The sequence below is a fragment of the Oncorhynchus keta genome, unplaced genomic scaffold (assembly GCF_023373465.1).
Source record: "Oncorhynchus keta strain PuntledgeMale-10-30-2019 unplaced genomic scaffold, Oket_V2 Un_scaffold_20273_pilon_pilon, whole genome shotgun sequence".
Lineage (NCBI taxonomy): Eukaryota > Metazoa > Chordata > Actinopteri > Salmoniformes > Salmonidae > Oncorhynchus > Oncorhynchus keta.
This window is the reverse complement of record NW_026290856.1, coordinates 49,037-75,000: the sequence shown is the minus strand read 5'-3', so window position 1 is coordinate 75,000 and position 25,964 is coordinate 49,037. Positions and strand designations below refer to the sequence as shown.

Below are 25,964 nucleotides of genomic sequence, written 5' to 3'. Positions count from 1 at the left end.
TTGTTGTTGTTGTTTCTGTTGTTGTTGTTGGTGTTGCTGTTGCTGTTGTTTTTGTTGTTGTTTTTGTTGTTGTTGTTGTTGCTGTTGTTGCTGTTGCTGCTGTTGCTGTTGTTGTTGTTGTTGTTGTTTCTGTTGTTGCTGTTGTTGTTGTTGCTGTTGCTGTTGTTGTTGTTGTTGTTGTTGTTGTTGTTGCTGTTGTTGTTGTTGTTGTTGTTGTTGTTGTTGCTGTTGTTGTTGTTGTTGTTGTTGTTGTTGTTGTTGAACACAGTAACATTCTAGTGCTGTATCAGCCCAACACAGCCGACTTGTTGTCGTTCGGTCTCTCTTTAAGTTTCTATGGTCTTTAACTCTTTTGGTCCCAGTAAGTTGTGAAGTTAACGCCGTCACCCGGAGAGGAGGGCCTACGTCCCAAATGGAACCCTAGTCCCTTTGTAGTGCACTATTTTAGACCAGAGCCCTATGGAACCGTATTCCCTATATAGTGGTACTACTATAGACCAGAGCCCTATTCCCTACATAGTGCACTACTTTAGACCAGAGCCCTATGGAACCCTATTCCCTATACATAGTGCACTACTTTAGACCAGAGCCCTATGGAACCCTATTCCCTACACAGTGCACTAATTTAGACCAGAGCCCTATGGAACCCTATTCCCTACACAGTGCACTACTTTAGACCAGAGCCCTATGGAACCCTATTCCCTACACAGTGCACTACTTTAGACCAGAGCCCTATGGAACCCTATTCCCTATATAGTACACTACTTTAGACCAGAGCCATATCCCCTTTGTAGTGCACTACTTTAGACCAGAGCCCTATGGAACCCTATTCCCTTTATAGTGCACTACTTTAGACCAGAGCCCTATGGAACCCTATTCCCTATATAGTACACTACTTTAGACCAGAGCCATATCCCCTTTGTAGTGCACTACTTTAGACCAGAGCCCTATGGAACCCTATTCCCTATATAGTGCACTACTTTAGACCAGAGCCCTATGGAACCCTATTCCCTATACATAGTACACTACTTTAGACCAGAGCCCTATGGAACCCTATTCCCTACACAGTGCACTACTTTAGACCAGAGCCCTATGGAACCCTATTCCCTACACAGTGCACTACTTTAGACCAGAGCCCTATGGAACCCTATTCCCTTCACAGTGCACTACTTTAGACCAGAGCCCTATGGAACCCTATTCCCTACACAGTGCACTACTTTAGACCAGAACACTATGGAACCCTATTCCCTATATAGTACACTACTTTAGACCAGAGCCATATCCCCTTTGTAGTGCACTACTTTAGACCAGAGCCCTATGGAACCCTATTCCCTTTATAGTGCACTACTTTAGACCAGAGCCCTATGGAACCCTATTCCCTATATAGTGCACTACTTTAGGCCAGAGCCCTATGGAACCCTATTCCCTATAGTGCACTACTTTAGACCAGAGCCCTATGGAACCCTATTCCCTTTATAGTGCACTACTTTAGACCAGAGCCCTATGGAACCCTATTCCCTACACAGTGCACTACTTTAGACCAGAGCCCTATGGAACCCTATTCCCTACACAGTGCACTAATTTAGACCAGAGCCCTATGGAACCCTATTCCCTACACAGTGCACTACTTTAGACCAGAGCCCTATGGAACCCTATTCCCTACACAGTGTACTACTTTAGACCAGAGCCCTATGGAACCCTATTCCCTATATAGTACACTACTTTAGACCAGAGCCATATCCCCTTTGTAGTGCACTACTTTAGACCAGAGCCCTATGGAACCCTATTCCCTTTATAGTGCACTACTTTAGACCAGAGCCCTATGGAACCCTATTCCCTATATAGTGCACTACTTTAGGCCAGAGCCCTATGGAACCCTATTCCCTATATAGTGCTACTTTAGACCAGAGCCCTATGGAACCCTATTCCCTTTATAGTGCACTACTTTAGACCAGAGCCCTATGGAACCCTATTCCCTTTATAGTGCACTACTTTAGACCAGAGCCCTATGGAACCCTATTCCTATATAGTGCACTACTTTAGACCAGAGCCCTATGGAACCCTATTCCCTTTATAGTGCACTACTTTAGACCAGAGCCCTATGGAACCCTATTCCCTATATAGTGCACTACTTTAGACCAGAGCCTTATGGAACCCTATTCCCTACATAGTGCACTACTTTAGACCAGAGCCCTATGGCACCCTATCCCCTTTTTTTAAGTGCACTACTTTTTACCCGAAGTAGTGCACTGACTTTGAAAATAGGGTGCTATTTGGGATCTAACCTTGGATGTCAGGCCCTCTGCTTGTACAGTGTTGCTACTATGCTTTTGTGAGAAGAGAGATGTTGGTTTACGGGAAGGTTGAACTGCAGAAGAGCCGAGCTATGATGCCAACCACTGTCGTCTGTATGGATCAACCGTTTCAGAGTAGGAGTGCTGATCCTAGGCTAAACTGATCCTAGATCCTAGGCTAAACTGATCCGAGATCCTAGGCTAAACTGATCCGAGATCCTAGGCTAAACTGATCCTAGATCCTAGGCTAAACTGATCCGAGATCCTAGGCTAAACTGATCCTAGATCCTAGGCTAAACTGATCCTAGATCCTAGGCTAAACTGATCCTAGATCCTAGGCTAAACTGATCCGAGATCCTAGGCTAAACTGATCCTAGATCCTAGGCTACACTGATCCTAGATCGGCACTTGTACTCGGTAGTAGGGTGGATTTAACGTTTTCAGATAGACTCACAGGTTCCCTCATCGTTCTGTTCTGCAGCTACCTTCTGTCTGTTCCTGGTCTGTTTCTCCACAGCGACTGATCAGCCCCAGGCCTTTAATAGTGGATCAGGGTTTATAACCAGCCTTTAATAGTGATCAGGGTTATAACCAGCCTTTAATAGTAGATCAGGGTTATAACCAGCCTTTAATAGTGGATCAGGGTTATAACCAGCCCCAGGCCTTTAATAGTGGATCAGGGTTATAACCAGCCTTTAATAGTAGATCAGGGTTATAACCAGCCCCAGGCCTTTAATAGTAGATCAGGGTTATAACCAGCCTTTAATAGTGGATCAGGGTTATAACCAGCCCCAGGCCTTTAATAGTGGATCAGGGTTATAACCAGCCTTTAATAGTGGATCAGGGTTATAACCAGCCCCAGGCCTTTAATAGTGGATCAGGGTTATAACCAGCCTTTAATAGTGGATCAGGGTTATAACCAGCCTTTAATAGTGGATCAGGGTTATAACCAACCTTTAATAGTGGATCAGGGTTATAACCAGCCCCAGGCCTTTAATAGTGGATCAGGGTTATAACCAGCCTTTAATAGTGGATCAGGGTTATAACCAGCCCCAGGCCTTTAATAGTGGATCAGGGTTATAACCAGCCTTTAATAGTGGATCAGGGTTATAACCAGCCCCAGGCCTTTAATAGTGGATCAGGGTTATAACCAGCCTTTAATAGTAGATCAGGGTTATAACCAGCCTTTAATAGTAGATCAGGGTTATAACCAGCCCCAGGCCTTTAATAGTGGATCAGGGTTAATAACCAGCCTTTAATAGTGGATCAGGGTTATAACCAGCCTTTAATAGTAGATCAGGGTTATAACCAGCCCCAGGCCTTTAATAGTGGATCAGGGTTATAACCAGCCTTTAATAGTAGATCAGGGTTATAACCAGCCCCAGGCCTTTAATAGTGGATCAGGGTTATAACCAGCCTTTAATAGTGGATCAGGGTTATAACCAGCCTTTAATAGTGGATCAGGGTTATAACCAGCCTTTAATAGTGGATCAGGGTTATAACCAGCCTTTAATAGTGGATCAGGGTTATAACCAGCCTTTAATAGTGGATCAGGGTTATAACCAGCCTTTAATAGTGGATCAGGGTTATAACCAGCCTTTAATAGTGGATCAGGGTTATAACCAGCCTTTAATAGTGGATCAGGGTTATAACCAGCCTTTAATAGTGGATCAGGGTTATAACCAGCCTTTAATAGTAGATCAGGGTTATAACCAGCCTTTAATAGTGGATCAGGGTTATAACCAGCCCCAGGCCTTTAATAGTGGATCAGGGTTATAACCAGCCTTTAATAGTGGATCAGGGTTATAACCAGCCCCAGGCCTTTAATAGTGGATCAGGGTTATAACCAGCCTTTAATAGTAGATCAGGGTTATAACCAGCCTTTAATAGTGGATCAGGGTTATAACCAGCCTTTAATAGTGGATCAGGGTTATAACCAGCCCCAGGCCTTTAATAGTGGATCAGGGTTATAACCAGCCTTTAATAGTGGATCAGGGTTATAACCAGCCCCAGGCCTTTAATAGTAGATCAGGGTTATAACCAGCCCCAGGCCTTTAATAGTGGATCAGGGTTATAACCAGCCTTTAATAGTGGATCAGGGTTATAACCAGCCTTTAATAGTGGATCAGGGTTATAACCAGCCTTTAATAGTGGATCAGGGTTATAACCAGCCCCAGGCCTTTAATAGTGGATCAGGGTTATAACCAACCTTTAATAGTGGATCAGGGTTATAACCAGCCCCAGGCCTTTAATAGTGGATCAGGGTTATAACCAACCTTTAATAGTGGATCAGGGTTATAACCAGCCCCAGGCCTTTAATAGTAGATCAGGGTTATAACCAACCTTTAATAGTGGATCAGGGTTATAACCAGCCCCAGGCCTTTAATAGTGGATCAGGGTTATAACCAGCCTTTAATAGTGGATCAGGGTTATAACCAGCCTTTAATAGTGGATCAGGGTTATAACCAGCCCCAGGCCTTTAATAGTAGATCAGGGTTATAACCAGCCTTTAATAGTGGATCAGGGTTATAACCAGCCTTTAATAGTAGATCAGGGTTATAACCAGCCTTTAATAGTGGATCAGGGTTATAACCAGCCCCAGGCCTTTAATAGTGGATCAGGGTTATAACCAGCCTTTAATAGTGGATCAGGGTTATAACCAGCCTTTAATAGTGGATCAGGGTTATAACCAGCCCCAGGCCTTTAATAGTGGATCAGGGTTATAACCAGCCCCAGGCCTTTAATAGTGGATCAGGGTTATAACCAGCCTTTAATAGTGGATCAGGGTTATAACCAGCCTTTAATAGTGGATCAGGGTTATAACCAGCCCCAGGCCTTTAATAGTGGATCAGGGTTATAACCAGCCTTTAATAGTGGATCAGGGTTATAACCAACCTTTAATAGTAGATCAGGGTTATAACCAGCCCCAGGCCTTTAATAGTGGATCAGGGTTATAACCAGCCTTTAATAGTGGATCAGGGTTATAACCAACCTTTAATAGTGGATCAGGGTTATAACCAACCCCAGGCCTTTAATAGTGGATCAGGGTTATAACCAGCCTTTAATAGTGGATCAGGGTTATAACCAGCCCCAGGCCTTTAATAGTAGATCAGGGTTATAACCAGCCTTTAATAGTGGATCAGGGTTATAACCAGCCCCAGGCCTTTAATAGTGGATCAGGGTTATAACCAGCCTTTAATAGTGGATCAGGGTTATAACCAGCCTTTAATAGTGGATCAGGGTTATAACCAGCCTTTAATAGTGGATCAGGGTTATAACCAGCCCCAGGCCTTTAATAGTGGATCAGGGTTATAACCAGCCCCAGGCCTTTAATAGTGGATCAGGGTTATAACCAGCCTTTAATAGTGGATCAGGGTTATAACCAGCCCCAGGCCTTTAATAGTGGATCAGGGTTATAACCAGCCTTTAATAGTGGATCAGGGTTATAACCAGCCTTTAATAGTGGATCAGGGTTATAACCAGCCCCAGGCCTTTAATAGTGGATCAGGGTTATAACCAGCCTTTAATAGTAGATCAGGGTTATAACCAGCCTTTAATAGTGGATCAGGGTTATAACCAGCCTTTAATAGTGGATCAGGGTTATAACCAGCCTTTAATAGTGGATCAGGGTTATAACCAGCCCCAGGCCTTTAATAGTGGATCAGGGTTATAACCAGCCTTTAATAGTGGATCAGGGTTATAACCAGCCCCAGGCCTTTAATAGTGGATCAGGGTTATAACCAGCCTTTAATAGTGGATCAGGGTTATAACCAGCCTTTAATAGTGGATCAGGGTTATAACCAGCCCCAGGCCTTTAATAGTGGATCAGGGTTATAACCAACCCCAGGCCTTTAATAGTGGATCAGGGTTATAACCAGCCTTTAATAGTGGATCAGGGTTATAACCAGCCCCAGGCCTTTAATAGTGGATCAGGGTTATAACCAGCCTTTAATAGTGGATCAGGGTTATAACCAACCCCAGGCCTTTAATAGTGGATCAGGGTTATAACCAACCTTTTATAGTGTATCAGGGTTATAACCAGCCTTTAATAGTGGATCAGGGTTATAACCAGCCCCAGGCCTTTAATAGTGGATCAGGGTTATAACCAGCCTTTAATAGTGGATCAGGGTTATAACCAGCCCCAGGCCTTTAATAGTGGATCAGGGTTATAACCAGCCCCAGGCCTTTAATAGTAGATCAGGGTTATAACCAGCCTTTAATAGTGGATCAGGGTTATAACCAGCCTTTAATAGTGGATCAGGGTTATAACCAGCCCCAGGCCTTTAATAGTGGATCAGGGTTATAACCAGCCTTTAATAGTGGATCAGGGTTATAACCAGCCTTTAATAGTGGATCAGGGTTATAACCAGCCCCAGGCCTTTAATAGTAGATCAGGGTTATAACCAGCCCCAGGCCTTTAATAGTGGATCAGGGTTATAACCAGCCTTTAATAGTGGATCAGGGTTATAACCAGCCTTTAATAGTGGATCAGGGTTATAACCAGCCTTTAATAGTGGATCAGGGTTATAACCAGCCCCAGGCCTTTAATAGTGGATCAGGGTTATAACCAGCCTTTAATAGTGGATCAGGGTTATAACCAGCCTTTAATAGTGGATCAGGGTTATAACCAGCCCCAGGCCTTTAATAGTGGATCAGGGTTATAACCAGCCTTTAATAGTGGATCAGGGTTATAACCAGCCCCAGGCCTTTAATAGTGGATCAGGGTTATAACCAGCCTTTAATAGTGGATCAGGGTTATAACCAGCCTTTAATAGTGGATCAGGGTTATAACCAGCCTTTAATAGTGGATCAGGGTTATAACCAGCCTTTAATAGTGGATCAGGGTTATAACCAGCCCCAGGCCTTTAATAGTGGATCAGGGTTATAACCAGCCTTTAATAGTGGATCAGGGTTATAACCAGCCTTTAATAGTGGATCAGGGTTATAACCAGCCCCAGGCCTTTAATAGTGGATCAGGGTTATAACCAACCTTTAATAGTGGATCAGGGTTATAACCAGCCTTTAATAGTGGATCAGGGTTATAACCAGCCCCAGGCCTTTAATAGTGGATCAGGGTTATAACCAGCCTTTAATAGTGGATCAGGGTTATAACCAGCCTTTAATAGTGGATCAGGGTTATAACCAGCCCTTAATAGTGGATCAGGGTTATAACCAGCCCCAGGCCTTTAATAGTGGATCAGGGTTATAACCAGCCTTTAATAGTGGATCAGGGTTATAACCAGCCTTTAATAGTGGATCAGGGTTATAACCAGCCCCAGGCCTTTAATAGTGGATCAGGGTTATAACCAGCCCCAGGCCTTTAATAGTGGATCAGGGTTATAACCAGCCTTTAATAGTGGATCAGGGTTATAACCAGCCTTTAATAGTGGATCAGGGTTATAACCAGCCCCAGGCCTTTAATAGTGGATCAGGGTTATAACCAGCCTTTAATAGTGGATCAGGGTTATAACCAGCCCCAGGCCTTTAATAGTAGATCAGGGTTATAACCAGCCTTTAATAGTGGATCAGGGTTATAACCAGCCCCAGGCCTTTAATAGTGGATCAGGGTTATAACCAGCCTTTAATAGTGGATCAGGGTTATAACCAGCCTTTAATAGTGGATCAGGGTTATAACCAGCCCCAGGCCTTTAATAGTGGATCAGGGTTATAACCAGCCTTTAATAGTGGATCAGGGTTATAACCAGCCCCAGGCCTTTAATAGTAGATCAGGGTTATAACCAGCCTTTAATAGTGGATCAGGGTTATAACCAGCCCCAGGCCTTTAATAGTGGATCAGGGTTATAACCAGCCTTTAATAGTAGATCAGGGTTATAACCAGCCTTTAATAGTGGATCAGGGTTATAACCAGCCTTTAATAGTGGATCAGGGTTATAACCAGCCCCAGGCCTTTAATAGTGGATCAGGGTTATAACCAGCCCCAGGCCTTTAATAGTGGATCAGGGTTATAACCAGCCTTTAATAGTGGATCAGGGTTATAACCAGCCTTTAATAGTGGATCAGGGTTATAACCAGCCTTTAATAGTGGATCAGGGTTATAACCAGCCCCAGGCCTTTAATAGTGGATCAGGGTTATAACCAGCCTTTAATAGTAGATCAGGGTTATAACCAGCCTTTAATAGTGGATCAGGGTTATAACCAGCCTTTAATAGTGGATCAGGGTTATAACCAGCCTTTAATAGTGGATCAGGGTTATAACCAGCCTTTAATAGTGGATCAGGGTTATAACCAGCCTTTAATAGTGGATCAGGGTTATAACCAGCCTTTAATAGTGGATCAGGGTTATAACCAGCCCTTAATAGTGGATCAGGGTTATAACCAGCCCCAGGCCTTTAATAGTGGATCAGGGTTATAATCAACTCCAGGCCTTTACTAGTGGATCAGGGTTATAACCAGCCTTTAATAGTGGATCAGGGTTATAACCAGCCCCAGGCCTTTAATAGTGGATCAGGGTTATAACCAGCCCCAGGCCTTTAATAGTGGATCAGGGTTATAACCAGCCCCAGGCCTTTAATAGTGGATCAGGGTTATAACCAGCCTTTAATAGTGGATCAGGGTTATAACCAGCCTTTAATAGTGGATCAGGGTTATAACCAGCCCCAGGCCTTTAATAGTGGATCAGGGTTATAACCAGCCTTTAATAGTGGATCAGGGTTATAACCAGCCCCAGGCCTTTAATAGTGGATCAGGGTTATAACCAACCTTTAATAGTGGATCAGGGTTATAACCAGCCCCAGGCCTTTAATAGTGGATCAGGGTTATAACCAGCCTTTAATAGTGGATCAGGGTTATAACCAGCCTTTAATAGTGGATCAGGGTTATAACCAGCCCCAGGCCTTTAATAGTGGATCAGGGTTATAACCAACCCCAGGCCTTTAATAGTGGATCAGGGTTATAACCAGCCTTTAATAGTGGATCAGGGTTATAACCAGCCTTTAATAGTGGATCAGGGTTATAACCAGCCTTTAATAGTGGATCAGGGTTATAACCAGCCTTTAATAGTGGATCAGGGTTATAACCAGCCCCAGGCCTTTAATAGTGGATCAGGGTTATAACCAGCCTTTAATAGTGGATCAGGGTTATAACCAGCCTTTAATAGTGGATCAGGGTTATAACCAGCCTTTAATAGTGGATCAGGGTTATAACCAGCCTTTAATAGTGGATCAGGGTTATAACCAGCCCCAGGCCTTTAATAGTGGATCAGGGTTATAACCAGCCTTTAATAGTGGATCAGGGTTATAACCAGCCCCAGGCCTTTAATAGTGGATCAGGGTTATAACCAGCCTTTAATAGTGGATCAGGGTTATAACCAGCCTTTAATAGTGGATCAGGGTTATAACCAGCCCCAGGCCTTTAATAGTGGATCAGGGTTATAACCAGCCTTTAATAGTGGATCAGGGTTATAACCAGCCTTTAATAGTGGATCAGGGTTATAACCAGCCTTTAATAGTGGATCAGGGTTATAACCAGCCTTTAATAGTGGATCAGGGTTATAACCAGCCTTTAATAGTGGATCAGGGTTATAACCAGCCTTTAATAGTGGATCAGGGTTATAACCAGCCCCAGGCCTTTAATAGTGGATCAGGGTTATAACCAGCCTTTAATAGTGGATCAGGGTTATAACCAGCCTTTAATAGTGGATCAGGGTTATAACCAGCCCCAGGCCTTTAATAGTGGATCAGGGTTATAACCAGCCCCAGGCCTTTAATAGTGGATCAGGGTTATAACCAGCCTTTAATAGTGGATCAGGGTTATAACCAGCCCCAGGCCTTTAATAGTGGATCAGGGTTATAACCAGCCTTTAATAGTGGATCAGGGTTATAACCAGCCCCAGGCCTTTAATAGTGGATCAGGGTTATAACCAGCCTTTAATAGTGGATCAGGGTTATAACCAGCCTTTAATAGTGGATCAGGGTTATAACCAGCCCCAGCCTTTAATAGTGGATCAGGTTATAACCAGCCTTTAATAGTGGATCAGGGTTATAACCAGCCCCAGGCCTTTAATAGTGGATCAGGGTTATAACCCAGGCCTTTAATAGTGGATCAGGGTTATAACCAGCCTTTAATAGTGGATCAGGGTTATAACCAGCCTTTAATAGTGGATCAGGGTTATAACCAGCCCCAGGCCTTTAATAGTGGATCAGGGTTATAACCAGCCTTTAATAGTGGATCAGGGTTATAACCAGCCTTTAATAGTGGATCAGGGTTATAACCAGCCTTTAATAGTGGATCAGGGTTATAACCAGCCCCAGGCCTTTAATAGTGATCAGGGTTATAACCAGCCTTTAATAGTGGATCAGGGTTATAACCAGCCTTTAATAGTGGATCAGGGTTATAACCAGCCTTTAATAGTGGATCAGGGTTATAACCAGCCCCAGGCCTTTAATAGTGGATCAGGGTTATAACCAGCCTTTAATAGTGGATCAGGGTTATAACCAGCCTTTAATAGTGGATCAGGGTTATAACCAGCCCCAGGCCTTTAATAGTGGATCAGGGTTATAACCAGCCTTTAATAGTGGATCAGGGTTATAACCAGCCCCAGGCCTTTAATAGTGGATCAGGGTTATAACCAGCCCCAGGCCTTTAATAGTGGATCAGGGTTATAACCAGCCTTTAATAGTGGATCAGGGTTATAACCAGCCTTTAATAGTGGATCAGGGTTATAACCAGCCTTTAATAGTGGATCAGGGTTATAACCAGCCTTTAATAGTGGATCAGGGTTATAACCAGCCTTTAATAGTGGATCAGGGTTATAACCAGCCCCAGGCCTTTAATAGTGGATCAGGGTTATAACCAGCCTTTAATAGTGGATCAGGGTTATAACCAGCCTTTAATAGTGGATCAGGGTTATAACCAGCCCCAGGCCTTTAATAGTGGATCAGGGTTATAACCAGCCTTTAATAGTGGATCAGGGTTATAACCAGCCTTTAATAGTGGATCAGGGTTATAACCAGCCTTTAATAGTGGATCAGGGTTATAACCAGCCCCAGGCCTTTAATAGTGGATCAGGGTTATAACCAGCCTTTAATAGTGGATCAGGGTTATAACCAGCCTTTAATAGTGGATCAGGGTTATAACCAGCCCCAGGCCTTTAATAGTGGATCAGGGTTATAACCAGCCTTTAATAGTGGATCAGGGTTATAACCAGCCTTTAATAGTGGATCAGGGTTATAACCAGCCTTTAATAGTGGATCAGGGTTATAACCAGCCTTTAATAGTGGATCAGGGTTATAACCAGCCTTTAATAGTGGATCAGGGTTATAACCAGCCCCAGGCCTTTAATAGTGGATCAGGGTTATAACCAGCCTTTAATAGTGGATCAGGGTTATAACCAGCCCCAGGCCTTTAATAGTGGATCAGGGTTATAACCAGCCCAGCCTTTAATAGTGGATCAGGGTTATAACCAGCCTTTAATAGTGGATCAGGGTTATAACCAGCCTTTAATAGTGGATCAGGGTTATAACCAGCCTTTAATAGTGGATCAGGGTTATAACCAGCCTTTAATAGTGGATCAGGGTTATAACCAGCCTTTAATAGTGGATCAGGGTTATAACCAGCCTTTAATAGTGGATCAGGGTTATAACCAGCCCCAGGAATAGTGGATCAGGGTTATAACCAGCCTTTAATAGTGGATCAGGGTTATAACCAGCCTTTAATAGTGGATCAGGGTTATAACCAGCCCCAGGCCTTTAATAGTGGATCAGGGTTATAACCAGCCTTTAATAGTGGATCAGGGTTATAACCAGCCTTTAATAGTGGATCAGGGTTATAACCAGCCTTTAATAGTGGATCAGGGTTATAACCAGCCTTTAATAGTGGATCAGGGTTATAACCAGCCTTTAATAGTGGATCAGGGTTATAACCAGCCTTTAATAGTGGATCAGGGTTATAACCAGCCCCAGGCCTTTAATAGTGGATCAGGGTTATAACCAGCCCCAGGCCTTTAATAGTGGATCAGATAACCAGGTTATATAACCAGCCTTTAATAGTGGATCAGGGTTATAACCAGCCTTTAATAGTGGATCAGGGTTATAACCAGCCTTTAATAGTGGATCAGGGTTATAACCAGCCTTTAATAGTGGATCAGGGTTATAACCAGCCTTTAATAGTGGATCAGGGTTATAACCAGCCCCAGGCCTTTAATAGTGGATCAGGGTTATAACCAGCCTTTAATAGTGGATCAGGGTTATAACCAGCCTTTAATAGTGGATCAGGGTTATAACCAGCCCCAGGCCTTTAATAGTGGATCAGGGTTATAACCAGCCTTTAATAGTGGATCAGGGTTATAACCAGCCCCAGGCCTTTAATAGTGGATCAGGGTTATAACCAGCCTTTAATAGTGGATCAGGGTTATAACCAGCCCCAGGCCTTTAATAGTGGATCAGGGTTATAACCAGCCTTTAATAGTGGATCAGGGTTATAACCAGCCTTTAATAGTGGATCAGGGTTATAACCAGCCTTTAATAGTGGATCAGGGTTATAACCAGCCTTTAATAGTGGATCAGGGTTATAACCAGCCCCAGGCCTTTAATAGTGGATCAGGGTTATAACCAGCCTTTAATAGTGGATCAGGGTTATAACCAGCCTTTAATAGTGGATCAGGGTTATAACCAGCCTTTAATAGTGGATCAGGGTTATAACCAGCCCCAGGCCTTTAATAGTGGATCAGGGTTATAACCAGCCTTTAATAGTAGATCAGGGTTATAACCAGCCTTTAATAGTGGATCAGGGTTATAACCAGCCTTTAATAGTGGATCAGGGTTATAACCAGCCTTTAATAGTGGATCAGGGTTATAACCAGCCCCAGGCCTTTAATAGTGGATCAGGGTTATAACCAGCCCCAGGCCTTTAATAGTGGATCAGGGTTATAACCAGCCTTTAATAGTGGATCAGGGTTATAACCAGCCTTTAATAGTGGATCAGGGTTATAACCAGCCCCAGGCCTTTAATAGTGGATCAGGGTTATAACCAGCCCCAGGCCTTTAATAGTGGATCAGGGTTATAACCAGCCTTTAATAGTGGATCAGGGTTATAACCAGCCCCAGGCCTTTAATAGTGGATCAGGGTTATAACCAGCCTTTAATAGTGGATCAGGGTTATAACCAGCCCCAGGCCTTTAATAGTGGATCAGGGTTATAACCAGCCTTTAATAGTGGATCAGGGTTATAACCAGCCTTTAATAGTGGATCAGGGTTATAACCAGCCCCAGGCCTTTAATAGTGGATCAGGGTTATAACCAGCCTTTAATAGTGGATCAGGGTTATAACCAGCCCCAGGCCTTTAATAGTGGATCAGGGTTATAACCAGCCTTTAATAGTGGATCAGGGTTATAACCAGCCCCAAGCCTTTAATAGTGGATCAGGGTTATAACCAGCCTTTAATAGTGGATCAGGGTTATAACCAGCCTTTAATAGTGGATCAGGGTTATAACCAGCCCCAGCCTTTAATAGTGGATCAGGGTTATAACCAGCCTTTAATAGTGATCAGGGTTATAACCAGCCTTTAATAGTGGATCAGGGTTATAACCAGCCTTTAATAGTGGATCAGGGTTATAACCAGCCCCAGGCCTTTAATAGTGGATCAGGGTTATAACCAGCCTTTAATAGTGGATCAGGGTTATAACCAGCCTTTAATAGTGGATCAGGGTTATAACCAGCCTTTAATAGTGGATCAGGGTTATAACCAGCCCCAGGCCTTTAATAGTGGATCAGGGTTATAACCAGCCTTTAATAGTGGATCAGGGTTATAACCAGCCTTTAATAGTGGATCAGGGTTATAACCAGCCTTTAATAGTGGATCAGGGTTATAACCAGCCCCAGGCCTTTAATAGTGGATCAGGGTTATAACCAGCCCCAGGCCTTTAATAGTGGATCAGGGTTATAACCAGCCTTTAATAGTGGATCAGGGTTATAACCAGCCTTTAATAGTGGATCAGGGTTATAACCAGCCTTTAATAGTGGATCAGGGTTATAACCAGCCCCAGGCCTTTAATAGTGGATCAGGGTTATAACCAGCCTTTAATAGTAGATCAGGGTTATAACCAGCCTTTAATAGTGGATCAGGGTTATAACCAGCCCCAGGCCTTTAATAGTGGATCAGGGTTATAACCAGCCTTTAATAGTGGATCAGGGTTATAACCAGCCCCAGGCCTTTAATAGTGGATCAGGGTTATAACCAGCCCCAGGCCTTTAATAGTGGATCAGGGTTATAACCAGCCTTTAATAGTGGATCAGGGTTATAACCAGCCTTTAATAGTGGATCAGGGTTATAACCAGCCTTTAATAGTGGATCAGGGTTATAACCAGCCCCAGGCCTTTAATAGTGGATCAGGGTTATAACCAGCCTTTAATAGTGGATCAGGGTTATAACCAGCCTTTAATAGTGGATCAGGGTTATAACCAGCCCCAGGCCTTTAATAGTGGATCAGGGTTATAACCAGCCTTTAATAGTGGATCAGGGTTATAACCAGCCTTTAATAGTGGATCAGGGTTATAACCAGCCTTTAATAGTGGATCAGGGTTATAACCAGCCTTTAATAGTGGATCAGGGTTATAACCAGCCTTTAATAGTGGATCAGGGTTATAACCAGCCTTTAATAGTGGATCAGGGTTATAACCAGCCTTTAATAGTGGATCAGGGTTATAACCAGCCCCAGGCCTTTAATAGTGGATCAGGGTTATAACCAACCCCAGGCCTTTAATAGTGGATCAGGGTTATAACCAGCCTTTAATAGTGGATCAGGGTTATAACCAGCCCCAGGCCTTTAATAGTGGATCAGGGTTATAACCAACCCCAGGCCTTTAATAGTGGATCAGGGTTATAACCAGCCTTTAATAGTGGATCAGGGTTATAACCAGCCCCAGGCCTTTAATAGTGGATCAGGGTTATAACCAGCCTTTAATAGTGGATCAGGGTTATAACCAGCCTTTAATAGTGGATCAGGGTTATAACCAGCCTTTAATAGTGGATCAGGGTTATAACCAGCCCCAGGCCTGCAGTGCTGCAGTGTGCTGTGCACTACCAATAAGTAGCACCCACCTGTATAGAGAATGCATTGTGTTATGGAGAGAGTTACAAAGACAATCTCCTGATGATGTCATGTCTCCTCCTCTGCAGGTGTTGTATAAGGTGTACATGTCCTTCGTGGAGGTGGGCCCTGAGAATGTTCAGACAGCTGACTATTTCAAAGGAGTGGGTGAGGATGAGTTCTGGTGTTTAGCTGTCGTCTGTGTTTAGCTGTAGTCTGTGTTCGCTGTAGTCTGTGTTAGCTGTAGTCTGTGTTAGCTGTAGTCTGTGTTAGCTGTAGTCTGTGTTAGCTGTAGTCTGTGTTAGCTGTAGTCTGTATTTAGCTGTCGTCTGTGTTAGCTGTAGTCTGTAGACCTCTCCTGATTTCCTGTCTCTGAACCTAAAGACTCTCCCACGTCCCCTGTGCCTCCTCTCTTCCTCCTCCCCTCTCTCTCCACCCTTCCTCTCTCTCTCCCCTCTGTCTTCCTCCTCCTCCCCTCTTCCTCCCTGTCTCCCTCCACCCTTCCACCTCCTCCTCACTCCCCCTCTTCCTCCTGTCTCCCTCCACCCTTCCACCTCCTCCTCACTCCTCTTCCTCCCTGTCTCCCCCACACTTCCACCTCCTCCTCAACTTCCTCCCTGTCTCCCCCACACTTCCTCCTCCTCCCCCATCTTCCTCTTCCTCCCTGTCTCCCTCTACCCTTCCTCCACCTCCCCATCTTCCTCCACCCCTCTCCTCTTCCTCCCTGTCTCCCTCCACCCTTCCTCCTCCAACTCCTCCTCTTCCCCGACTCCCTCCACCCTTCCTCCTCCACCTCCCCATCTTCCTTATCCTTTCTCCTCTTCCTCCCTGTCTCCCTCCCCCTTCCTCCCCTATCTTCCTCCACCCTCTCCTCTCCTCTTCCTCCCTCCACCTCCCCCTACTCCCTCCACCCTTCCTCCTCCACCTCCCCATCTTCCTCATCCTTTCTCCTATTCCTCCCTGTCTCCCCATCTTCCTCCACCCCTCTCCTCTTCCTCCCTGTCTCCCTCCACCCTTCCTCCTCCACCTCCCCATCTTCCCTTCTCTCCCTCCTCTTCCTCCCTGTCTCCCTCCACCTGTCCTCCTCCACCTCCCCGTCTCCCTCCACCCTTCCTCCTCCATTTCCTCATCCTTTCTCCTCTTCCAATCTCCCCATCTTCCTCCACCCTCTCCTCTCCTCCTCCACCCTTCCTCCTCCCCCATCTTCGTCCTTCTCTCCCTCCTCTTCCTCCTCCTACAGCCTCATTCCTCATCGTCAGTATTGGTGGGACCATGGTGGGTCTGATCTTTGCTGCTCTCCTCGCCTTCATCACACGTTTCACCAAGAAGGTCCGCATCATTGAGCCTCTATTGGTGTTCCTCATGGTCTACCTGGCCTACCTCACCGCCGAGCTCTTCTCTCTGTCCGCCATCTTGTCGTGAGTACATCTTTAGTATGTGTTCTGGAAATCACCGCAGAACATGTGTTTGGTCTGTACTCAAAAAATATGTTGCATTTAAACTCACTTCATTTTTCTATGATATTTTTTTATTCCTCTGTCATTAGGGTGTGTGTGTGTGTGTGTGTGTGTGGGTGTGTGTGTGTGTGTGTGTGTGTGTGTGTGTGTGTGTGTGTGTGTGTGTGTGTGTGTGTGTGTGTGTGTGTGTGTGTCAGTGTGTGTGTGTGTGTGTGTGTGTGTGTGTGTGTGTGTGTGTGTGTGTGTGTGTGTGTGTGTGTGTGTGTGTGTGTGTGTGTGTGTGTGTGTGTGTGTGTGTGTGTGTCAGTGTGTGTGTGTGTCTGTGTGTGTGTCTGTGTGTGTGTGTGTGTGTGTGTGTGTGTGTGTGTGTGTGTGTGTGTGTGTGTGTGTGTGTGTGTGTGTGTGTGTCAGTGCCTCCTGAAAGTATTCAGACCCCTTGACATGTTCCACATTTTATTCCGTTACATCCTTATTCTAAAATGGATTAAATAAAACATGTTCCTCAGTAATCTACACACAATAACCCATTATGACATCACAATACCCCATAATGACATCACAATAACCCATTATTTTTCATCAAAAACTGAAATACCTTATTTACATAAGTATTCAGACCCTTTGTTATGAGACTCTAAATCGATCTCAGGTGCATCCTGTTAACATTGATCATCCTTGAGATGTTACTTCTGATTGGAGTGACTGTGGTAAATTCAATTGATTGGACATGATTTGAAACATTACACACACCTGTGCCAGCGGCTACATGTATATGGGTGTGTGTATAGACCAACATTACAATACAACCACTGTATGTTACAATATGAACATCTCCACAGGACCTATCCTCCCTATAGACCAACATTACAATACAACCACTGTATGTTCCAATATGAACACCTCCACAGGACCTATCGTCCCTACAGACCTACATTACAATACAACCACTGTATGTGCCAATATGAACACCTCCACAGGACCCATCGTCCCAATATACCTACATTACAATACAACCACTGTATGTTACAATATGAACACCTCCACAGGACCTATCCTCCCTATAGACCTACATTACAATACAACCACTGTATGTTACAATATGAACACCTCCACAGGACCTATCCTCCCTATAGACCTACATTACAATACAACCACTGTATGTTACAATATGAACACCTCCACAGGACCTATCCTCCCTATAGACCTACATTACAATACAACCACTGTATGTTACAATATGAACACCTCCACAGGACCTATCCTCCCTATAGACCTACATTACAATACAACCACTGTATGTTTGTATGAACACCTCCACAGGACCTATCCTCCCTATAGACCTACATTACAATACAACCACTGTATGTTACAATATGAACACCTCCACAGGACCTATCCTCCCTATAGATGGACTGAGGTAGGTAGATTGTATAGCTGGCTGTGTGTTTGTAGATGGACTACATTACAATACAACCACTGTATGTTACAATATGAACACCTCCACAGGACCTATCCTCCCTATAGACCTACATTACAATACAACCACTGTATGTTTGTATATGAACACCTCCAGGGACCTATATCCCTATAGACCTACATTACAATACAACCACTGTATGTTACAATATGAACACCTCAACAGGACCTGTGTGTTTAGACCTACATTACAATACAACCAACATAAACAATACAGTTGTAAACATGTCATAGGTTTTTGTTTGTCACTGATGGACGTGGTCAGTGTGAATCATGTCTCAGGCTATCTCCCCCTGTTTGTAGATGGACAGGTACAGTTGTATATCTAACAGGCTGTGTTTTGTAGATGGACTGAGGTAGGTAGATTGTATAATAGGTTTTGTGTTTGTAGAACAGGCTGTGTGTTTGTAGATGGACTGTGTGTTTGTAGGTAGGTAGATTGTATAGTTAACAGGCTGTGTGTTTGTAGATGGACTGAGGTAGGTAGATTGTATAGTTAACAGGCTGTGTGTTTGTAGATGGACTGAGGTAGGTAGATTGTATAGTTAACAGGCTGTGTGTTTGTAGATGGACTGAGGTAGGTAGATTGTATAGTTAACAGGCTGTGTGTTTGTAGATGGACTGAGGTAGGTAGATTGTATAGTTAACAGGCTGTGTGTTTGTAGATGGACTGAGGTAGGTAGATTGTATAGCTAACAGGCTGTGTGTTTGTAGATGGACTGAGGTAGGTAGATTGTATAGCTAACAGGCTGTGTGTTTGTAGATGGACTGAGGTAGGTAGATTGTATAGCTAACAGGCTGTGTGTTTGTAGATGGACTGAGGTAGGTAGATTGTATAGCTAACAGGCTGTGTGTTTGTAGATGGACTGAGGTAGGTAGATTGTATAGCTAACAGGCTGTGTGTTTGTAGATGGACTGAGGTAGGTAGATTGTATAGTTAACAGGCTGTGTGTTTGTAGATGGACTGAGGTAGGTAGATTGTATAGTTAACAGGCTGTGTGTTTGTAGATGGACTGAGGTAGGTAGATTGTATAGTTAACAGGCTGTGTGTTTGTAGATGGACTGAGGAAGGTAGATTGTATAGCTAACAGGCTGTGTGTTTGTAGATGGACTGAGGTAGGTAGATTGTATAGCTAACAGGCTGTGTGTTTGTAGATGGACTGAGGTAGGTAGATTGTATAGCTAACAGGCTGTGTGTTTGTAGATGGACTGAGGTAGGTAGATTGTATAGCTAACAGGCTGTGTGTTTGTAGATGGACTGAGGTAGGTAGATTGTATAGCTAACAGGCTGTGTGTTTGTAGATGGACTGAGGTAGGTAGATTGTATAGCTAACAGGCTGTGTGTTTGTAGATGGACTGAGGTGAATGAACCTACAGCAGCCAAGGTGATAGTGGCTGGGGTCATTTTGGCTTGTTTTGTTGTTCTCCAAATAGCATTTAAAAAAGGTTTTAAATTGTATAGAAATGCAGTAAATGAGCTTCAATTTTCAAAAATGTCCTCTTCCGGACTTCACTCAAACTCAAGCTCTGGTTGCAGCCCTGGGCTCAGATTCTCTAAACCCTCTTTAGAAGGAATGTCTTCTAAACTGCCATGTTTTTCTCTTAACTATAGACTTTAGACTTAAGAAGAAAGTTCAGCAAAGTTGCTTTTCCTCAAAAAGGTTATTGGAAATTCTGTTTAGCTGTTTTCTTACGTTTCTCCTTTAGCAAAAAGTTTTAAAATTATATTCTTGAAAATAAAGTTTGTTGGAAATATTTTTAAATTCCAAGATAGCTCAACCATTGTCTTAAACTCTGGGCAGTGAGAGAAAACAGCTCATGAAAATCAATTGTACATAATTCACTCTCAAACTATATCTGAAAGTTTCAGTATTGATTATTTTAAATATAGATTATTTTGAAGTATTGATCATTTTATTAAGTATTGATCATTTTTTTGCCATTGCTAGCTAGCTCGATAGCTAAATTGGTTGCCTAGCAACAAACATCTTAAGAAGATACGTAAAGAAGATATTTGAGGAGTTTGTAAGAAAATCATAAAATCTTAAGATATTGTTGAGGAATTGCACTTACGAACTATCTTATGAACTTCTTAATTTTTTGCATTTAAGAAGTGTTTTGTGAATCTGGACCCTGGTCTTCACCTGTCCTCTGTCTCTCTCTCTCTCCACCTTCAGAATGACGTTCTGTGGTATCGGCTGTAACAAGTACGTGGGAGGCCAACATATCCCAGAAATCTCGTACCACGGTGAAGTACACGATGAAAACCCTGGCCAGCATCGCCGAAACCATCATCTTCATCTTCCTGGGCATCTCAGCCGTGGACAAGTCTAAGTGGGCCTGGGACACAGGACTCATCTCCTGTACGCTCATCTTCATCTTCGTCTTCAGGGCCCTGGGTAGGTGTGCCGCCTTACTAAACATTGATTCCAGCGTTGTTACTCTACACGTAGCTGAAGGTGAATCTCAATACTGTACTACTATGTATCAGGGATTGCAGCCCCCTGGGTAAGAGTGGACCTACGCAGCACAAAGAGAGGAGTCTTCTCTGTCCTTAATGTGGATTTATTTGACCAACATTCTTGTCTGGGAGAGCCTTTCATCAGGGTGCTTCTCTGAAGAGCCTTTCGTCAGGGTGCTTCTCTGAAGAGCCTTTCGTCAGGGTGCTTCTCTGAAGAGCCTTTCATCAGGGTGCTCCTCTGAAGAGCCTTTCGTCAGGGTGCTCCTCTGAAGAGCCTTTCATCAGGGTGCTTCTCTGAAGAGCCTTTCATCAGGGTGCTTCTCTGAAGAGCCTTTCGTCAGGGTGCTTCTCTGAAGAGCCTTTCGTCAGGGTGCTTCTCTGAAGAGCCTTTCGTCAGGGTGCTTCTCTGAAGAGCCTTTCGTCAGGGTGCTTCTCTGAAGAGCCTTTCGTCAGGGTGCTTCTCTGAAGAGCCTTTCGTCAGGGTGCTTCTCTGAAGAGCCTTTCATCAGGGTGCTTCTCTGAAGAGCCTTTCTTCAGGGTGCTTGTCTGGGAGAGACTTTCGTCAGAGTGCTTGTCTGAGAGAGCCTTTCATCAGGGTGCTTCTCTGAAGAGCCTTTCGTCAGGGTGCTTGTCTGAGAGAGCTTTTCGTCAGGGTGCTTCTCTGAAGAGCCTTTCGTCAGGGTGCTTGCTTTACACACAGATACAGAACAGATTCTTGAGGATCCAGCGTGTTTTATCAGTGATCGGGCCTCTCTAGAAAACCTTTAATGCCAAACAGATGATAAAGTAATCACTCCTTCAATTAACTCCAAAAGGCGTCTGAATATCTGTCGCCCTTTATCAATAATCAAGATGGTACTCAATGATGAGTCTGAGAATGTATTGGCACGACTTCATTTATACTGTGGGGGGGGGGGTAAGCATTATAGTGTAGCTGTTGGATTCTCTGATCTCTTTCAGGTGTGGTCATGCAGACCTGGGTGTTGAACTGGTTCCGCCTCGTCCCATTGGACAAGATCGACCAGGTGGTGATGTCGTACGGTGGCCTGCGAGGGGCGGTGGCGTTTGCCTTGGTGGTGCTGCTGGACGCAGAACGGGTCCCGGCTAAAGACTACTTCGTGGCCACAACCATCATAGTGGTTTTCTTCACTGTGATGTTCCAGGTAAAGTATTTACTAGAGATATTTAATACCAGAGATATTTAATACTAGAGATATTTTAATACATATTTAATACTAGAGATAGTTTAATACATATTTTATACTAGAGATAGTTTAATACTAGAGATGTTTTAATACTAGAGATATTTTAATACATATTTAATACTAGAGATATTTTAATACATATTTTATACTAGAGATATTTTAATACTAGAGATGTTTTAATACTAGAGATATTTTAATACATATTTTATACTAGAGATATTTTAATACTATAAATATTTTAATACTAGAGATGTTTTAATACTAGAGATATTTTATACTAGAGATATTTTATACTAGAGATATTTTAATACATATTTTATACTAGAGATATTTTAATACTAGAGATATTTTAATACTAGAGATGTTTTAATACTAGAGATATTTTATACTAGAGATCTTTTATACTAGAGATATTTTAATACTAGAGATATTTTAATACTAGAGATATTTTAATACTAGATATATTTTAATACATATTTTATACTAGAGCTATTTTATACTAGAGATATTTTAATCCTAGAGAAATTTTAATACTATATATATTTTATACTAGAGATATTTTATTAAATATTTAATACTAGAGACATTTTAATACTTGATATATTTTAATACCAGATATATTTTAACACTAGAGATATTTTAAAAGATATTTTAATACTAGAGATATTTTAATACTAGATATATTTTATACTAGAGATATTTTTATACTTGAGATATTTTATTAAATATTTTAAAACTATAGATATTTTAATACTATATATATTTTAATACTAGAGATATTATAATACGAGAGATATTTAATACCAGAGATATTTTAATACTATATATATTTTATACTAGATATATTTTATTAAATATTTTAATACTAGACTATACTAGACTATTGTCCTGTCCAGGGGGTGTACTCACTCTACAGAAACAGGAGATAGACTAGTGTCCTGTCCAGGGGGAGTACTCACTCTACAGAAACAGGAGATAGACTAGTGTCCTGTCCAGGGGGTGTACTCACTCTACAGAAACAGGAGATAGACTAGTGTCCTGTCCAGGTGAACTGCCTCATGCTGTAGAAACAGGAGATAGACTAGTGTCCTGTCCAGGGGAGTACTCACTCTACAGAAACAGGAGATAGACTGAGTGTCCTGTCCAGGGGTGTACTCATCTACAGAAACAGGAGATAGACTAGTGTGATGTCCAGGTGAACTGATGTGCTGTAGAAACAGGAGATAGACTGTGTCCTGTGGTGAACTGCCTCATGCTGTAGATGATGGAGAGTAGATGATGTGTCCTGTCCATGGTGAAGTGCCTCATGCTGTGATGTGTAGATGAACAGGATGATGTGACTAGTGGATGTCCAGGTGAACTGTGTGGTAGTGGATTATGCTGTGAGAAAGGGAGATGACTGGATGATGTGTCCTGGTAGTGGATGATGTGTGGTAGATGACAGTGTGATAGATGATGTGTGGTAGTGGATGAGGGAGTACTGATCTGTGAAAGTGGATGATAGACTGGATGTGTGTGGTAGTGGATGATGTGTGGTAGTCATGTGGTAGTGGATGATGTTCAACAGGAGATGATGTGTGTAGTGGATGATGTGTGGTAGTGTGAACTGTGGACACTGTAGAAACAGGAGATAGACTGGATGATGTCCTGGTAGTGGATGATGTGTGTGATCACTGTGGTAGTGAATGTGTGGAGATGATGACTGGTAGTGGATGATGTGTGGTAGATGATGTGCCTCATGTGTAGTGGAATGTGTGATAGGATGATGTGTGGTAGATGAGTGTGATGTGTAGGGATGATGTGCCTAGTGGATGATGTGTGGAGATGATGTGTGGTAGACTGATGTGTGTGGATGTGAGGGATGATGTGTGTTAGTACTCACTGTGTGGTAGTGGATGATGTGTGGTAGTGGATGATGTGTGGTAGTGGATGATTCTGGCTGATTTATGGATTATACACTAGTGGATGATGTGTGATAGTGGATGATGTGTGATAGTGGATGATGTGTGGTAGTGGATGATGTGTGGTAGTGGATGATGTGTGGTAGTGGATGATGTGTGGTAGTGGATGATGTGTGGTAGTGGATGATGTGTGGTAGTGGATGATGTGTGGTAGTGGATGATGTGTGGTAGTGGATGATGTGTGGTAGTGGATGATGTGTGGTAGTGGATGATGTGTGGTAGTGGATGATGTGTGATAGTGGATGATGTGTGGTAGTGGATGATGTGTGATAGTGGATGATGTGTGGTAGTGGATGATGTGTGGTAGTGGATGATGTGTGGTAGTGGATGATGTGTGGTAGTGGATGATGTGTGGTAGTGGATGATGTGTGGTAGTGGATGATGTGTGGTAGTGGATGATGTGTGGTAGTGGATGATGTGTGGTAGTGGATGATGTGTGGTAGTGGATGATGTTCGGTAGTGGATGATGTGTGGCAGTGGATGATGTTCAGGTGGATGATGTGGATGGATGATGTGTGGTAGTGGATGATGTGTGGTAGTGGATGATGTGTGGTAGTGGATGATGTGTGGTAGTGGATGATGTGATCAAACAGAGAGCAGGTGTATCAATATGGCACCCTATTCCCAATACAGTGCATTACTTTTGGCCAGGTCCCATAGGATTCTGGTCAAAGTTAGTGCACTATATGGGGTTAGGAGCCATGGGGGACAGCCAGGCAGGTAGGACAGCAGGGGATGGCTGGGGAACAGAGCTGGTTGACGATTCAGCCAATGGGCTATTCTGGGGTTTACAGACTAGCTCGCCCTCTAGTGGGTCAGCTCAGTATTACCCAGTCAGGTAACTCAGTATTATCTGTGGTCAGGTAACTCAGTATTACCCATGTCAGATGTAACTCAGTATGGATGAGTGCAGGTAGTTCCGACTGAGTGTTACCTAGTCAGGTAACTCAGTATTACCTAGTCAGTGTAACTCAGTAACTCAGTATTACCTAGTCATGTAACTCATTATGGTACCTAGTCAGGTAACTCAGTATTATCTAGTCAGGTAACTCAGTATTATGGCTAGTCAGGTAACTCAGTATTACCTAGTCAGGTAACTCAGTAACTCAGTATGACCTAGTCATAAGTAACTCATTATTACCTAGTCAGGTAACTAGTGATTATCTAGTCAGGTAACTCATTATTACCTAGTCAGGTAACTCAGTAGTATCTAATGTCAGGTAACTCATTATTACTGTTAGTCAGGTAACTCAGTATTATCTAGTCAGGTAACTCAGTATTACCCAGGTCAGGTAACTCAGTAACTCAGTATTACCTAGTCATGTAACTCATTATTACCCAGTCAGGTAACCAGTATTACCCAGTCAGGTAACTCATTATGGAGTCAGGTAACTGATGCAGTAACTCAGTATTACCCAGTCAGGTAACTCATTATTGACCCAGTCAGGTAACTCAGTAACTCAGTATTACCCAGTCAGGTAACTGAGTGTTATGGTACCTAGTCAGGTAACTTGGTGACAGTAACTCAGTATTACCCAGTCATGTAACTCATTATTACCCAGTCAGGTAACTCAGTAACTCAGTATTACCCAGTCAGGTAACTCATTATTACCTAGTTTTGGTAACTCAGTAACTCAGTATTACCCAGTCAGGTAACTCATTATTAAGCCTAGTCAGTTGTAACTCAGTAACTCAGTATTACCCAGTCATGTAACTCAGTATTACCCAGTCAGGTAACTCAGTAACTCAGTATTACCCAGTCAGGTAATGCATTATGACCTAGTCAGGTAACTCAGTAACTCAGTATTACCCAGTCTTTAACTCATTATTACCTAGTCAGGTAACTCAGTAACTCAGTATTACCCAGTCAGGTAACTCATTATTACCCTTGTCAGGTAACTCAGTGTAACTCAGTATTACCCAGTCTGGTAACTCATTATTACCCAGTCATGTAACTCATTATTACCCAGTCAGGTAACTCATTATTACCCAGTCAGGTAACTGAGGAACTCAGTATTACCCAGTCAGGTAACTCATTATTACCCAGTCAGGTAACTCAGGAACT

At 43.1% G+C, this 25,964-nt stretch overlaps 1 protein-coding gene across 1 annotated transcript in view; it reads left to right on the top strand.

The window, feature by feature from the left end:
• Window positions 1–25,964, top strand: part of LOC127928046 (sodium/hydrogen exchanger 5-like) — a 113,040-nt gene that overhangs the window by 53,142 nt on the left and 33,934 nt on the right. The window contains 5 exon segments of the mRNA XM_052514947.1: window positions 15,429–15,507; window positions 16,580–16,757; window positions 20,450–20,486; window positions 20,488–20,671; window positions 21,694–21,896. Of these exon segments, the coding sequence (XP_052370907.1) occupies window positions 15,429–15,507; window positions 16,580–16,757; window positions 20,450–20,486; window positions 20,488–20,671; window positions 21,694–21,896 (681 nt within the window).